The sequence below is a fragment of the Sardina pilchardus genome, chromosome 5 (genome assembly GCF_963854185.1).
Source record: "Sardina pilchardus chromosome 5, fSarPil1.1, whole genome shotgun sequence".
NCBI lineage: Eukaryota > Metazoa > Chordata > Actinopteri > Clupeiformes > Clupeidae > Sardina > Sardina pilchardus.
In genome coordinates this window covers 21,910,273-21,925,917 of record NC_084998.1, presented here as the reverse complement: position 1 = coordinate 21,925,917, position 15,645 = coordinate 21,910,273, and the positions used below count along the sequence as shown (strand labels likewise).

The window sequence follows — 15,645 nt, the reverse complement described above, 5'->3', positions numbered from 1 at the left end:
AAAAAAAAATTGGCCAACAGCACATTTCTGATGATGATGAAAATGAACATAACAATAATTATTATCAACAGCTTGTTTCATCTTAACCCGTTGTTCTGTTTTGTCAATGGTGTCCAACAGAACAGAAAAGCAGCAGTCTCATTCATTTGTACAGGATTGCAGGACATTCACATCCACACGCACGCACGCACGCACGCACGCACGCACACACACACACACACGAAAAGATCCTTCACAGCAACACAGAATGCTCCATTCTTGACATGATTCCCCCCCCCCCACCCACCCACCCCACCCCTCGGGAGTGAAAGCACAGACTGCTCTGAATTTGGTGTTCTCGCAAGTTAACACCTGTCAAAGCTTCATGCAAAAGCGAACACTATAACAATTTCCACTTGTGCCGTGCAGCTCATTAGGGCAAGCTATCAGTTGACAACTCCCCAGACATGTGAAAAAGGTGTTCTTTTGTCACCCTTTTCACGCCATCATTTTAATTTCAACTTCACTTCAAATCTAGATCATGATCTCACAATGCAAATGACACTTATTAAATAGGATTTTCATATATGTAAAATGACAGGGCATCATAATCCACGATTCCACGGGTATCTTCACATTCTAAGTAAGACTGCATACGGGAGCTGAGATGATGCTGATCCTGATGTCCTTTGCGATTGTTATTTTTTAATCCCCCCGTCACAGAGAAGTTAAGCTATTTGACGAACAACTGAATTTAAAAAACTTGCAGAAAAGCAGAAGAGGGTCATTTGTAATGGTTTGTTTCTTCGCAGAGTCCATCATGGTCAAAAACAGATGCCTCGCTTCATGTGAAAACTCACCAGCACCTGTTTTGATCTCTCACTCTCTCTCTCTCTCTCTCTCTCTCTCTCTCTCTCTCCCTCTCGCTCAACTCTTTCTCTAATTACAGTAACTGTGGTGGGTCCCTGTAAATGATAAAGCTGCCTTGTTTCAATAAAACTCCTAAGCAGGGGATAAATGCGTCAAAGAGATGGAGGACAGGGTTTTCAGTGTCAGTCTCAGGCAGACCGTTTTCTCTGTTCAGTATACACGAATGATATATAGATTGTGTGTGGGAGAGAAAGAAGGCGAAAGGAGAGGAGGAGGGGATGTTACAGAAAGAGAGAAAAAAAGAAATATCTTTAGCAGTCTTCATCCTTCTCATTGATCACTCCTTTAAGCCTTAAACGGGCAAAGTCTTCAAACACAAAGTCGTCATCTTGAGAGAAGCTGCTGCAAGACAAAGACAAGCAGGGGCAAATTATGGTTACATGCTGGTCTGAAGTGCCACAGAACTAACAATGATTCATGGCTGCCTTTAACGTCTCTGGCATTCACAATCGTTCATGTAAATGGCAACGGAAATCACTGGTCAGATTTGGATCCATGAATGGAGGCTTAATTTGATTTACTGCTAACGACAATAGCCAAGAGCAGTGAGGAGACAGCAGATCCTTGCCCCAGTCATGCAGTGTTAACCAAAGTCCAGTATCTGCATTCAGAGTCAGCTGTGAGTGACCATGTGGTAGGTCCAAGATATGGTACATCTGATCAGTACCCTCCATCCATCAACACGGATGGATGGACCAAATGACAATACGCTTTGCCCCCCTTGCCAAGCGCTGAGGGTAACAATGCAGTTTGTTGCAAGATAGGACTGAGTTTTGGAAACATACTTAAACCCTAGACACTCATATCCTTCAAGACAAGCTACATTTTTCATCTAGGTATGTTCCTCAGAAAGACTGTTTACATGGTTGAAATTTGGAATAAAACTGGACATGACTAGAGTTAAGACATTAAGCATGGAGAAATGGTGAACTTACTTTGTGTCAAACTCAATTAGGTTTGTGTCAATAGGAGGATCCATCTCAGGGACAGCTGTGGAAATGTACAGTAACGTCAGCAGAAATATTATTACAACATAAATTACAAAATCAATCTCACAATAGGGCTGCACAATTACTTCATTTTCAATTGAAAATTAAATTTGAAGAAACTTTAGCTAAAATTTCTATCGCACTTCTTAGCTTTACATATTCTTTTTTTCTTGAGATACAGCATACGATATATCGTCATTTGCTGCATTCAACTAGGAACGAGTCTCTAAAGGGCGCCGTGTTTGTGGACCAAAGCTTGTACCTGATGGTGGCCGAGACACTGGGAGGTCTGTGGGTTTGGGGTGCATCAAGACAAAGGGCAGCTCCACCGACACGTCCCTGTTAAAACAAACACAAAGGGTGAGAAAAACAAACGACCCAGCTCAATCATTTGATGTTTCTGATAGTACATACAGTATTTCTAACACTTTAGCATTAGCGTTTATCTCAAATCAAATATCAACCAAATGGAAAAAACAAGCAAACACAAAAGGATCAAAAGACAACTGGATACTAGGGAACCCCCAAAAGGTGTACAAGCACAGCATTCTCTCCTCTCTCTCTCTTTCTCTCTCGCTCACACACACACACACACACACACACACACACACACAGTTCACCCCCAAACGTCTCAGGTGAGCTTGGCAAAGATGCTTGGAAACAGACCACTCAGGTGTAAAATTACCTCTCCAACAATCCGCTTAAGAGCCTGAGGAAACCCACCAGGGAGACAGAGACAGATGACAGGGGGGGGGGGGCAGAGACAGAGACAGACAGGAGGAAAAGATCAACAGAAGACACACACAGGAGAGGGAGAAATGAAATGGGATGAACTAAAAATAAACAAAAAAAAGCCCAAAAAAACAAGCACATATATACACATCATCTCTACGTTGTGTGTGTGTGTGTGTGTGTGTGTGTGTGTGTGTGTGTGTGTGTGTGTGTGTGTGTGTGTGCTGTTATAATAAGCATCTTGTATATTGGATGAGTAATGCAACTCTACGGACTCTCTCCTCTAGCCATCTGATTCAGCACCATGGATAGTTCTCAGATGAAACAATGACGATCAGCATCATTTTCAGATTTACATAAATCTACCTGAATATGCCAATTCTGGAAAAAGAATAATGACCATAGGCTGCCTGCAGCTACCTAGGTTGACAGGTGCCAACAGCACAATGTAGACAAAGAATCTTTGTCAGCATATTGTTATTTAGCATACAGTTATCTTGACTGAGATTAATTCAGTATGAACTCAGACTGAACTCAGATTCAGGAGAGCTTCAAGGTCCACATGACCCCTCTTACGAAAGTGATGGCTACTACGGCAGTGCTGACCACAACGTGCATTTTAGAGTGCCAGTGGGGCAAGTGCTTTTGGGTCTCTGATGCACTATGGTGCCTACAGACACTGCAATGGCCTAAACATATGCAGTGATTTGGTATTCAGCCACAGTAGGAGGTGTGTGTTTTTAATCACTTAAGTGACTGGCAAACGCGTCGTCCAACAGTGACTTCATCTTAGGCCACACCACACCCACTCAATCATACTGAAGAGGTTACTGTAGTTAGGGCCTGATTTACTAAAGGTGTGCATCATAAAAATATGTGGAAACTCCATATAGTTCATAAACAAATGTACAAGATGATCTTCTAATGGTGCACATTGAGGATTGCTTCTTTCAAATGTGCAAGTTCACATGTATTGTCCACATATACTGTGCCTCAATGAATATGGAGTTCAGGGCCTTTCTACATGAGTCTGCAAAATACCGCTAGGTGATCATGCAAATAAGTTAATTTAGCATACGCATTGGGATTTCCCTAGTACATTTTAGGAGATTGGAGAGAGCATCTATGCTAACTGGCCAAACTCTTTCTAGAGACGGTTGCGGTTACTGTTGCAAGAGCCACTCATGGTGTGTGTGTGTGTGTGTGTGTGTGTGTGTGTGTGTGTGTTTCTGTGTGTACACAATTGAGTATGTGTGTGTCTGTCTAAGACAGTGAAATGATGGATCATGAAAGCTTAAGTGCCTTGGTGCGCATGCAGTCATCTGAATAAGTGGCAAAGCTCACCCTCCGCGCGAAACCACCAGCTTGACCTTCACCCGATAGGACACCAGGATGCCCAGCACTTCCTTGTTGCTGACGTCCTTCGCACTGTGGGCCCACCCCAACAAAACAGTTAGCGCCACCGCTCAAGCAGGCTATCGCCTGCAGGTCGATATCTGTGACACAGTGGTTTTCAAAGCAAGACTGGTCTAAATTTGAAAAGCCACAGCTCTACCACTTCCTGATAATATCATAGCTGGACCTTTTCCACAGGAAATGAAAAGCACAGAGTGACGCATTTCACTTGTCGTCCAAAACCAAAACAAACTTATGAAAATGCTTTTGATGATTTAGTTACCATCACTGGGAGGCAGAGATGCCTTTCCATTACCTTTGAGACAATCCTCACTCTTACAGGGAGGCTACACCGGGCACGTAACTGAAGCGTTCCATTTGCGTTGCGTTTGCTGCAATAATTAGCTTCCACTATGATTGAAGGAACTGGCTACACCAGACATGATTGCGCCACGTACGTTTGATAAACATTTTTTTTATCTACAAGTCGTAATCAGGACTCGGTTTATGGGCATCCGGTGTAGCCTCTCTGTTAGATACCCACATATGACTCACGTACTGTACTTTATGTCTGCTGTCCTAAAGTTACCTCTCAAATGGAGGGGCACTCCCAAGTTCATTGACATTCACTTCATTGGTAAATTAAAAGTTCCTTAATTTAAGTACTGACATCATTAAGAAATAGCACAAGTAGCCACATTCATATCAGCATAATGAAATTGAATATTAATAGCCGCTGTTGAAGTTCTTAACTTGCGATGGTTGTCAACTAAGCAGAGAGCTAATAAAGCCTTCAGTTTAGATTCCCAGAGAGGACATACACACACCTACAGTATATACCTGTATTGTAATCAAATCTGCTACATGACTAGAGGTAAACTGACAAGAATCTGCTACATGACTAGAGGTAAACTGTGAACACACACTAGCATACCATTACAGACTACCCAGTTTATGCCCTGCGGGCCCCATGACGCGTGAGCTTACATGGTGCTGGAGGCCAGGTTAGTGTCCTCGTGCTTCAGCTTGCCGTCCAGGGCCAGGCCCCGCTTCTCGCGGTTGTTGTTCAGTGTGGGCGTCAGTGTGTACACCTTACAAAACGTTGAGCTGGACGACACCTGGTCGCTGTGTGGGTGAAAAGCAGATAAACACACACACACAAATAAAACACGATGAATAATATATGAAGTGCAAGTGAGACACGTTTCCTGTGCTCGTAAAGTCTCTTAAAAAGGTCATCACACTAAATTACTGCAATGCACAGCATGTGTACGTGTGTGTGTGTGTGTGTGTGTGTGTGGTGTGTTTTTGTGTCTGCTCATCTGAAACTGGAAGGTGTTAACATACTAACACGTCAGCACTTCTGCACTTCTGCACTGGAGTGCTTTGTGTTATCGGGATCGAGTTACACTGCAGAAGTTTAGGTGAGGAACTGACATCTGACTGACACTATCTCAGCAACCCTTACAGATTTCCCTAATTCCATCTTCATGAGCTGGGCCAATTCCTTGACTTCAACTTGTTATCTAAACAATATCCCTCCTCCTCCTCCTCCTCCTTCTCTGACTACTACTGATTATTAAACCAGTATTCTAACTAAAAGTATTCAAGTAACCTTGACCGCATTTTGTTCTTTAGTAATGCGCTACCATAACTCACACAAAAGTTAGAGTTGCTTGCCCTTCAACGCCACTTAGCTGTTCTAAAATCAGTGTAAACTATGGCCTCTCGGGCCTTGTTGCTTAACTATGTTTGTTAGCAACACTAGCTTTGTTGTTGCTCACTGCAAACAACTTTCTATAAACAACACAAGGTCTAAAGATACGAACGCTAATCAAATAAAAAATAACCTCCTCATGAAGTCAAAAGGCATAAAGAGAGAGAGAGAGAGAGAGAGAGAGAGAGAGAGAGAGAGAGAGATGACGGAGAATATGAAACCAGCATTTTCTGCAGAAGTTGGTCATTTTGAGACTGAACAGCTAAAAAAGACACGCCCTTCCTCTCTGTCGTCTCCACACAGTCCTCCTCTATGCTTTGACCAGGACAGGAAGATTATTGTCCTGGGCGACTGGATGTCTCTTTACACTGACTCTTTCAATGTTAGTGGAACAAGTCCTTTTCTTGTCTTTCATCCCCAAACTATGTCCACTCACGGAGACGAGACCACATGTTCCGTTCAGACAATATGGTCGATTCACATTTGGCAGAACACAAAAACAAATTCAACAAATAGAGCACAAAAGGCATTGTGTACTACCATAGCGTGGCTGACCTTTAACAGATAAAAAAGGGAAGTTTTAACTTACTCCGCCTCCAGCTGGGCTACTGGACACTTATACTGTGCAGTGCTGAACAGGCATATGTCAGCATACTGACGAACTAAGAGGAAAGAGGAAGGACGTCAGTGACCACCACACACACACACACACACACACACACACACAAGGCTTAACAACCACACAGGCTAAAAATGGCTCCAAATTATATTTCATGCTTAATTCTTTCATCATAGTCTCTAATAGCATTTCACGGTTACGTTATTTGATTACTTGATTGAATTACCCAGGTATGTTCTAGTATTGAAAACAATACACAACAGTGGACTCTACTACGTAGATGCTAAAAGAACACAGTAAGCGACTGGTATGGTCACTTGATCTCACCGGAGATTTTGACTCTTTTGACTGTCTTAGTGGAGTTGTTGGTGACGTGGACATTCACGCTGATGGGCTCTCCGTGGTAGTATAGCTGCAGACAGAAACCTTCAGTGAGTCACAGACATAACAGAGGGGTCCTCCTGGTAGAAAACTGCCCTGTGTAGTTCTGTTTAATTTAACTAAGTGTGATTACTCATAAAGTCCAGACATAACAAACCGCAGAGTAAACAATGTTCACGTGCCACTACAGAGTATCTTCCCTGCTACGAGCCACAGTGACACTTGACCATACTAAAAATATCGGAGCTTTTGCAGAAATATGATGCAAGTGGTTGAGTGGTGCTACCCATCTTTAGAACACAGAAAAATAGGTCTTTGCTCTCGCAAGGCACAACTACACTGTCACGACTTCACTTATCAGTTCTGCGTGCCTTTTTGATGCCTGCACACCATCATTACCTCTTTATCTAGAGAGGCCTCCAGGTGAAGCGAGCGATCGGACATCAGGAAGCTGCGAGTCGTCTCCACCATGGGCTGGGGTCCCGGCTTCTCGGGCGCATACTGCACTTTACGTATCACTAACCTCACAGAATTCCTAAATGAAATGAACGAGGAGTAGAGTTATAACAAACCAGCAAACAAACCTCATCTGCGTCCGTCTGAATGAACTCCACTGAAAGATGTACAAAAATAACAACAGAAATGGGAACACAGCAGAGAGAAGACGGAGAAGGCGTCTCTGTACCTTTTGTGTATCTTCTCTTCGACTGATTTGGCACAGAATGCTCTTATCTCAAAGTCAACTCCACAGGCCTACGGGCAGAATTGGACACGATACATTCATCCATCAATACAGATTATGGTACAACCGTCCTTGGGCTGCAAGTATTCTGAACTGAAACCTAAACAGATTAAATTTGCCGAAAATCTTCTCATAGAAAATGTTGATGGGATTAAACCTAACTTGGAACACCAATCCTTCTGTGCTTTTCATGCGTGCCTGATATGTACGATCATGTAAATAAGATTAAATACTGTGTTCAGCATTTTATATGCAAATGGACTGGGCTGTATGGAACATGAGTTCTAAAGACAAAATGGGTTGTAGACAGTCCCAGATACACAGTACAGTGACAGAGGGGGCAAAGGGGGCAAATATTTCATGTCACAGTTGATAGATTGTTAGCTACCTTACCACTCCCACTACCGTTCAAAAGTTTGGGGTCACTTAGAAATATCCTTATTAGAGAGATAGCATTAAATTAATCAGAAATACAGTCTAGACATTAATGTTAATGTGGTAAATTACTATTCTAGCTGGAATATCTACATGGGTATACAGAGGCCCAATTTCCAGCAACCATGTTCCAATGGTACACGGTGTTAGATAATCATGTTAAAAGGCTAATGGAAGATTAGAAAACCCTTGTGCAATTATGTCACTTAGCACATCTGAAAATTAGAGAAGCTATAGAACTGGAATTCCTTTGAGGTAGTTGAGTATCTGGAGCATCAGCATTTGTGGATTCAATTCAAACTCTCAAAATGGCCAGAAAAAGAGAACTTTCTTCTGAAACTCAACATCATTTCTTCATTTCTTCTGAAGAAATGAAGGCTATTCCATACAAGAAATGTCCAAGAAACTGAAGATTTCAAAGAATGGTGTGTACACTACTACTCCATTCAGAGAACAGCACAAATGGGCTCTAACCAGAACAGAAAGACAAGTGGGAGGCTCTGGTGCACAACTAAGCAAGAGGACAATTACTTTAGAGTCTCTAGTTTGAGAAATAGATGCCTCACGGGTCCTAAACTGGGAGCTTCATTAAATGGTGCCCGCAAAACGCCAGTCTCAAAGTCCACAGTGAAGAGACGACTCCGGGATGCTGGCAAAGAAAAAGCCATATCTGAGACTGGCCAATAAAAGATTAAAAAATGGGCATGTGCATAGCCATTGGACAGAGGGAGATCGGAAATATAGTCTTATGGACAGACGAATCGAAGTTTGAGGCGTTTGGATCACACAGAAGAACATTTGTGAGACACAGAAAAAGTGAAAAGATGCTGGAAGGCTGCCTGACGCCATCTGCCAAGCATGGTGGAAGTAATGTGATGGTCTGGGGCTGCCTTGGTGCTGATAAAGTGGGAGATTTGAAGGTAAAAGGGATTTTGAATAAGGAAGGCTATAACTCCATTTTCCAACACCATGCCATACCCTGTGGACAGCGCTAGATTCAAACTAATTTCCTCCTACAACAGGACAATGACCCAAAGCACACCTCCAAACTACGCAAGAACTATTTTAGGGAAGAAGCAGTCAGCTGGTATTCTGTCTGTAATGGAGTGGCCAGCGCAGTCACCAGATCTCAACCCTATTGAGCTGTTGTGGGAGCAGCTTGACCATATGGTACGTAAGAAGTGCCCGTCAAGCCAATTCAATTTGTGGGGGTTGCTTAAGGAAGCGTGGGGTGAAATTTCTTCAGATTATCTCAGCAAATCGACAGCTAGAATGGAAAGGTCTGCAAAGCTGTAATTGCTGAGAATGGATTATTCTTTGACGAAAGCGATTATTGAAGGACAAAATTATAATTTCATATAAAAATCATTATTTCTAGCCTTTTCAATGTCTTGACTATATATTCTATTTATTTTGCAACTCATTTGATGTGTGATTTTTCAAGGAAAACATGAAATTGCCTGGGTGAACCTAAACTTTTGGAGCGTGACGACGATAGGCTGCTGCTGCATGTAGCCTAATTAACGGAAGAGGACCATATCTACGTGAAATAGCAACAAGATAGAAATGTAATAGGTTATGTGGTGGTCACACTACGGGGGCACAGAATTTATTTGAGGGGGCCGCCGCTCCCTTTTGCAGATATATATTTGTCTGTGTGTGTGTGTGTACATACTTTTCCAGTGTCCTCGGGTCCTGGTTGCAAAGTGACAGAGCAGGGGAGGTTTTGAGGGATCTATCAGAACAAACACATGAGCACAACCATAAGTAACAGCATCAGGCATTACACCCACACAGTCTACACACATTGCTATACCCACTGACGCCTTAATACAGGGGCTTACCTGAGCTTCAGCCCAGGGGCCTCGACCAATGAGGGTCCCATTAATAATAATAATGATTATAATAATAATAATAATCAATAATGATAATAAACGGCTGTGTCCATATTTGCGGTGTCATTACTCTGGAGCTAGCCAACCAAATCATTGAGCACATCGCACTGCTCTACAATGGCATCGGTGCAAGTGGAGCGAGGCCCCCTTCGTCTTCTCTTCTAAAGTGTAGCCTGACAAAATTTACCAAAATCCTAACAAATCCCGACGGATGAAGAGAAGCTAGAAGAGAGGTCGAGACGTGGGCAGGTTAGAGAGCAACGAGATCATGAATTATGTGGATTCCTGTAACTGTCCATGAAAACAGAAGACTTAAAATGATTGTAGCAAATAGCCTATGGCAATGAAACAGCTTTAAAAAAACATTTATTTCACTTGTCTCACTGGAGTGAACGCAGAACATGGGCTGTTGGGCAAAGGAATGAATTTACAGTAGTGATCTGCATCTCCGTTCACCAAAAGCTATGTTTGTGCAAACCCATTCGCTCAAATAACATGTTATGCTTTCTGCTTCGTCAACACGAGATATGTCTCCATGTAGGGTAGTGACGGGCAGTGAAGTGATAATGCGTAAAGGTAGCCAATGTTCACGTCACATGAGCCAGAGCAGCTTGTTCCATAGACTAAAGGTATTTCTGTCCCTCCTAAACGGGTTAAATGGTGCATTAAGCAGACAGAATTTCAAAACACTTCCTAGTGAATCCCCATAGGGGCCTCAGGTGGTATTAAGACTATACCCCACACGCCAAATCTGAGTTTTAGCTAATTTAAACCATGGTGAGAATACATTTTTACTTTTCCACTTGCTCTCTAGGGCGTGGCCATGGTGGTGGGATTGTGGTTACAGTCTATAGCAAATCAGTTCAAAGGTAGGGCACTGATACCAAGCATTTCTCCGCCACAGTCATGCATTACAATGCATCATATTAATCCCCTCTGCCAGCGTTTCTATATCTGACACCCTTGGTTATAGTGTGAAGTTTATTCAATTTTAACAGACCAACATTTAAACAAATGGTCAGTTCTGACAGGCAGAAGGTTTAAAAGGCAAATAGTTGGATAGTTGCCTTAACCAAGAAAACAAGAACTTGCCATTCTATTACTGAGGTCATTAAGAACAGGAAATGCATTTATAGTACCATGTGAACTGTGCAAAATTGAGGAACTATTTTCCAGCAGAAGTGGTTACGTGCAATGTTTCGCTTTATGACCTCCCTAAATACACTGACCAGTGTCACCTGGCAGAGGTGAGCATTCATTGCCAGTTTCATTAATGACCGTAAAGAGATATAATCCACATCATGGCTAGTGACACTGTAAAAACAAAAACAAAATAATCACTCAATGACCCGATTAGAGCGTTGTCTATATTTTGGACCTGTGCTACTTCCTGTTGTTTTGCAGAGGCGCGAGTTGGTTAAGCCTGTGAACAGATCCCATATATAGCTACAGATGTTAGCTAAATCCTGAGGCAGCTAGTACGTGCCTGCATGTGGAGAGTACGAGAGTGAGAGTGTGTGCGCTTGTGTGTGTGTGTGTGTGCGTGTGTGTGTGTGTGTGTCGCTGTGGACTCACAGTGAAATGAAAGGGATGTGCATGCTGGCCTAATTTCCTAAGCAGCCTCTCCTGCAGGCGACTGTTGGGCTTGCGCTCGTCCGGGATTGGTGGGAACGCCTGAAAAGTGGAAATGTACAGATCCTTCCGGAAAGACAGGCCAAGGACGTCCAGGTCCTCGCGGCCATACCGAAAAGCACAGGTGAGGGTCACAAACACTGCGATGGACAAGGGAGAAAGGGAAGAGGAGTTGGAACATTTCAGTACATTACCTCCTGTTCCACAGAACCTGTCTAACACGTTAAACATAAAGCAGTGTTTGAGCTTCATTGTCAATCTTACTAAAATATTCAGGCTGTTGATATTGGTCTGCCCTTAACCAGTTCAACAGCTTTCAAAGTACAAATAACAATACAATCTCTGCCAATATCATGATCAAACTACAGAAAGGCAAATTTAACAGGCCGTATAATTTATGTTGATCCACTAGAAGAACCAGTATAGTATTCTTTGGTTGACAACACTGCAGCCCCGTTATACTTCAGCCTATTCAGGTAGCCCAGACCTGAGCCTGGAGAGGTCTCACAGGGACAGCAGTATCCAGGCGAACAGCAAACTGGATCACTGCCCTCCATCATATTCTAGCGAGTGCTCTTCAGATTCAACCCTCTATCTATTCCCGTGACCTCCTCTATGAAAGATGATCACTAATAAGACTGATTCTTAATTATAACCTCTTGAATGCATCGTGTGTGGACAGGGAGAATCCTGCACTAGATCATACAAATTCCTGAAACACTTTTGAGTCAGGTAGGAAAACCCCGGAAGTAGTTCTATATAGGGTAAATACCTTTTCTGTCTTTCAGGTATTCTGGGTCAACCAGGATTACTCCGTCTATGGATGGAGAGGAAACCGGGGCGGGAGGGAGGGGGGGATACAGAGGAATAGACACAAGTTTATTTCTAGCTCTGCCGAAACCTTCCTTAATGGATGAAACGTGTTAGTGATTCTCTGACAGTGCGAACTTGCCTACTGGGTCCACCTGGTCCAAATGGTCCACAAAATCTCTTTTACCCAGGTACACTGTGACCTAGAAGGAGTCGAACATTGCTTTTATCCCCTTTGTTTTGAATAGACATGGAGAAGTACCATAAGGCCACTTAAGAGTCACATGTGCATGACAGGGCAGTCAGATACAAATGACTTACCTTACAGTTGGGGCTTGACTTCTTGAATACCCTGTTATGGCAAACAGAATTCAAGGCAGTGTAAAATAAGCACAAAGGTGAAATATGAGCAAATAAACAAGTGAAAACTTCTGAAATCCATATACATGACACCAATAGACTAGACAGAATGGATGTCAATAGTACAAACAGGTGCAACAGAGACCATTAGCCGATGCTGCAAGGTGCAAAATCACTGCCCAAGAAATTGACTGAAATTCCAGGTCAAACCATCAAACAACAACAGTGTAAATAGATACCCTGCAATTGCATTGACAATCAATATTACTGCCTGCAATGACAGTGATATACAACTTAGTGATCACTGATTAGTGCATTCTAGTTCAAACAAAACACACCCGAGCCTAAATAGGAAATAATTGAGTTATTCCTACCAGTTAATTTCAGGATACACAGATGTCATGTTGATTTCAACATCAAGACTCAAAACAATAGAGATTAGGCTTAATGGCCGAGATCAGTGGTGTGGTCTTTGCTGGCTGAGGATTCTACCCTCGCCTAAAGGTGTTACATTTCATACTTAGTCATCACTGGAGATAGACTAAACTAAAGCCTGTCCAAACACACGGCAACAGACCAGATGTGGGCAATGTAGGTTGTCTACCTAAAAAATGCCATGACGTTAAAGGCATCCTTTCCTATATAGTCCCTTTGATGTATCATCATTCATTACCTTCAGATCGTGTGGTGCATTTTATATTTGTTGCAATGCAAAATAATAATAATAATAATTTAGTATGCGCTAACTTCGACGCTTGCAAATTCAGACATTGATTTTGTAAATGTGCAGCGACGCAGATGGCTACATCTTTAATCGACTGAATGCAATATACGAGTGATAATTGGGACGTGCAGTCAGAGGAGTCCACAGCTGCAACAGAATACATTAGCAAAATTGTCTTCAGGGATAAATGCTTTGAAGCAATCTGGCTAACTTAACTTAGCCAGCTAGCTGCTTAACGTTATCAAAACAAGGCTCTTGATCTTTGCGCTAGCTAAGCTCATACAATAGCAAACCTGACGAAATACCATGAGCTAGCTATTGGGTCGTAGCAGTATATGGTTGAATTATTTCTCTAGTGGCAACGCACAAATGTGAGCTTTCTTATGTCCAATACACTTGATTTCTGTCTGCTGCAATCACAGCTGGTAGCCAACTATAACGAGCAGGAGTTGCTCTTGGATACCGTTACCATTTAGGCTATTGACTGTTCACGCCTCAACTAGCTAGCTACCAGCGCATACATAACCACATTATATTTGGACGCTACTGCAATGAGCTATCGTTAACATTACCTGGTCCCCGCCTTGTCCCCCATCTCCAGGGCAGCTTAAAGCTGTGAGCTTAACGACTTCTCGGTGGATCCGTTTAAAACATTCAGATAGAAAGTACTGCTTTCAATGCGCCTATTCGGGTTTTCTATCTCGGTATTTCTTTCAGAACGTGCTACCCCCACACTTCCCTTCCTTCGCTCCTCCTCCACTGACATGACTGCCCTGCATATGCTGAAATCAGTTTGGGTGGCCCTCAGTGTGTGCTGTGCGCTACGCTCTGCAGTTCAGTGATGCAGACCATAGATTATTAAGTGCGCGCGACACGACACATCAGTCGGTGTGAGCTTTTGTCTGAGAACATTTGCCAACATGGAAAAACATCCGGCAGGCGCGTTTGTTGCCACAGTGACACCAAGACAGAATTAAGAAACAAATTGTGATCTGTCCCAGTTCGCCACAAATAAACAAATGACTCTCCTCGATATGATAGAATAAATAATATTTATTTATTAAATGGCGGTCTCACATTATACATTACTTTGATTATGGGCATAAAAAAAACATTTACTGCATATTATTTTTAGCACTGTAATGAAAAATGTTACAATTTATTTTATTTGGGCTCCAGAGGCATACAACAATGTGATACAGCACAAAACAGTACACAATAATACAAGACAAGTAGTAGGCTATATTGTAGAACAAGCATTCATCTTCAAAAGTACACAGCCACACAGTCCAACATTTCACAAGACCAACAGGAGAACTGTTGAATGTTTGTGTCCTTTCACTTTTGAGTCAGACTCGGATGGTATAGGAGTCCGAGTGGGTCACGTAGCGGACCCAACGTTGAGACAGTCCTGGCTGAGTTGGGGTCAAGCGGAGGAATCGTATCTGAAGTCCTGTGCAGGTGTGCTTTGGCAGCTCGAAGCACATGCCGACCGGTCCCACCTCCAGTAGAGATGCTGAGGAGAGTCCTGGAACCTCCAGCTGGGGGATGGAAAGAGTTTTTGCTTAGCCGATCATGAAAAATAAAAAAAACTGTATACAAGTCAAATTTTAGGGCAAATTTGTTGGCTCTGGACAAGACAGGAAATAATAACACTATTAAAAAGCTACGGTCCACCAATCAGCGGCCAACCCCACCTTAAAAAGTGCCGAGAGCTGTGAGCCTCCCGGGAAGCGAGGGATCTCCCAGAGAACGGCTTTATTTTTGGGCTGAAGCTCTGCACGCTGGTCTGGGCTACTCAGTTCCTGGGAGAGACTGGTGGGGTGACACCCAAACACAGCAGATGAACAGTGGATCTGAGGTGCCTAAGCAAAGCATCCAACCCCCTGCCTCCCACCCCCTACCACCCACAAACACACACACACCCACACCCCACACCCACACAGACACACACACAGACACACACACAGACACACACACACACACACACACACACACACACACATACAGATAAAGCCTGACAATGGGGAACAGGAAGATGGGCTGTGTGAGAGTGTAGCAAGAAGCTGGTGTGCATGAGTGTGTTTGCCTGTGTGACAAAGACATGCTTAAACATCAGTTCCATATGCATAGGATAATCTTACTCATTTCAGTAGTGACACAACACTTATTAGGACTTACCTTACTGAACCCTTTGGAACAGGAACTGTGATGGCCACGTTGATAGCAGCACTATAAATGTAAATCAAAACAATTAGGCTCAGATCAATTTAAAGATTTTCTTGAAATTAATAAAACCTAATTC

The 15,645-nt window shown here is 42.9% G+C and overlaps 2 protein-coding genes across 7 annotated transcripts in view; both read right to left on the bottom strand.

The window, feature by feature from the left end:
* Positions 1–34: 34 nt before the first annotated feature.
* On the bottom strand, positions 35–14,114 carry arrb2a (arrestin, beta 2a). 4 transcript variants are annotated; one of them, XM_062536926.1, is made up of 16 exons: positions 13,913–14,114; positions 12,578–12,608; positions 12,399–12,459; positions 12,219–12,263; positions 11,390–11,586; positions 9,595–9,654; positions 7,428–7,495; positions 7,142–7,277; positions 6,689–6,773; positions 6,332–6,404; positions 5,013–5,150; positions 3,975–4,058; positions 2,584–2,607; positions 2,161–2,237; positions 1,845–1,899; positions 35–1,251 (listed from the first exon to the last, which is right to left on the bottom strand). In XM_062536926.1, the coding sequence occupies exons 1-16, from the start codon at positions 13,933–13,935 to the stop codon at positions 1,161–1,163; spliced, it is 1,248 nt and encodes a 415-aa protein (XP_062392910.1). In that variant the 5' UTR covers positions 13,936–14,114; the 3' UTR covers positions 35–1,160. The 4 variants fall into 4 exon arrangements, with proteins under 4 accessions (XP_062392910.1, XP_062392912.1, XP_062392913.1 ...); XM_062536928.1 differs by having other exon boundaries at positions 35–1,248; XM_062536929.1 differs by lacking the exon at positions 2,584–2,607.
* A 264-nt stretch (positions 14,115–14,378) lies between these two features.
* Positions 14,379–15,645, bottom strand: part of ap4m1 (adaptor related protein complex 4 subunit mu 1) — a 30,460-nt gene continuing 29,193 nt past the window's right edge. For all 3 annotated transcript variants that reach the window (XM_062536923.1, XM_062536924.1, XM_062536921.1), the window contains 3 exons: positions 15,522–15,572; positions 15,038–15,155; positions 14,379–14,881 (listed from right to left, as the gene is read on the bottom strand). In XM_062536923.1, the coding sequence (XP_062392907.1) occupies positions 14,690–14,881; positions 15,038–15,155; positions 15,522–15,572 (361 nt within the window). In that variant the 3' untranslated portion in view covers positions 14,379–14,689. The remainder of the gene's footprint in view (positions 14,882–15,037; positions 15,156–15,521; positions 15,573–15,645) is intronic.

Bases quoted from the DNA above. Each gene is read 5' to 3' on its own strand.
- arrb2a (XM_062536926.1), bottom strand. From the start codon at position 13,935: ATGGGGGACAAGGCGGGGACCAG. The intron at 2,608-3,974 runs GTGAGCTTTGCC...GGGTTTCCTCAG, and splicing joins CTGGTGGTTTCGCGCGGAGG to GCTCTTAAGCGGATTGTTGG. The intron at 1,252-1,844 runs GTAAGTTCACCA...TTTGTCTTGCAG, and splicing joins CTAATTGAGTTTGACACAAA to CAGCTTCTCTCAAGATGACG.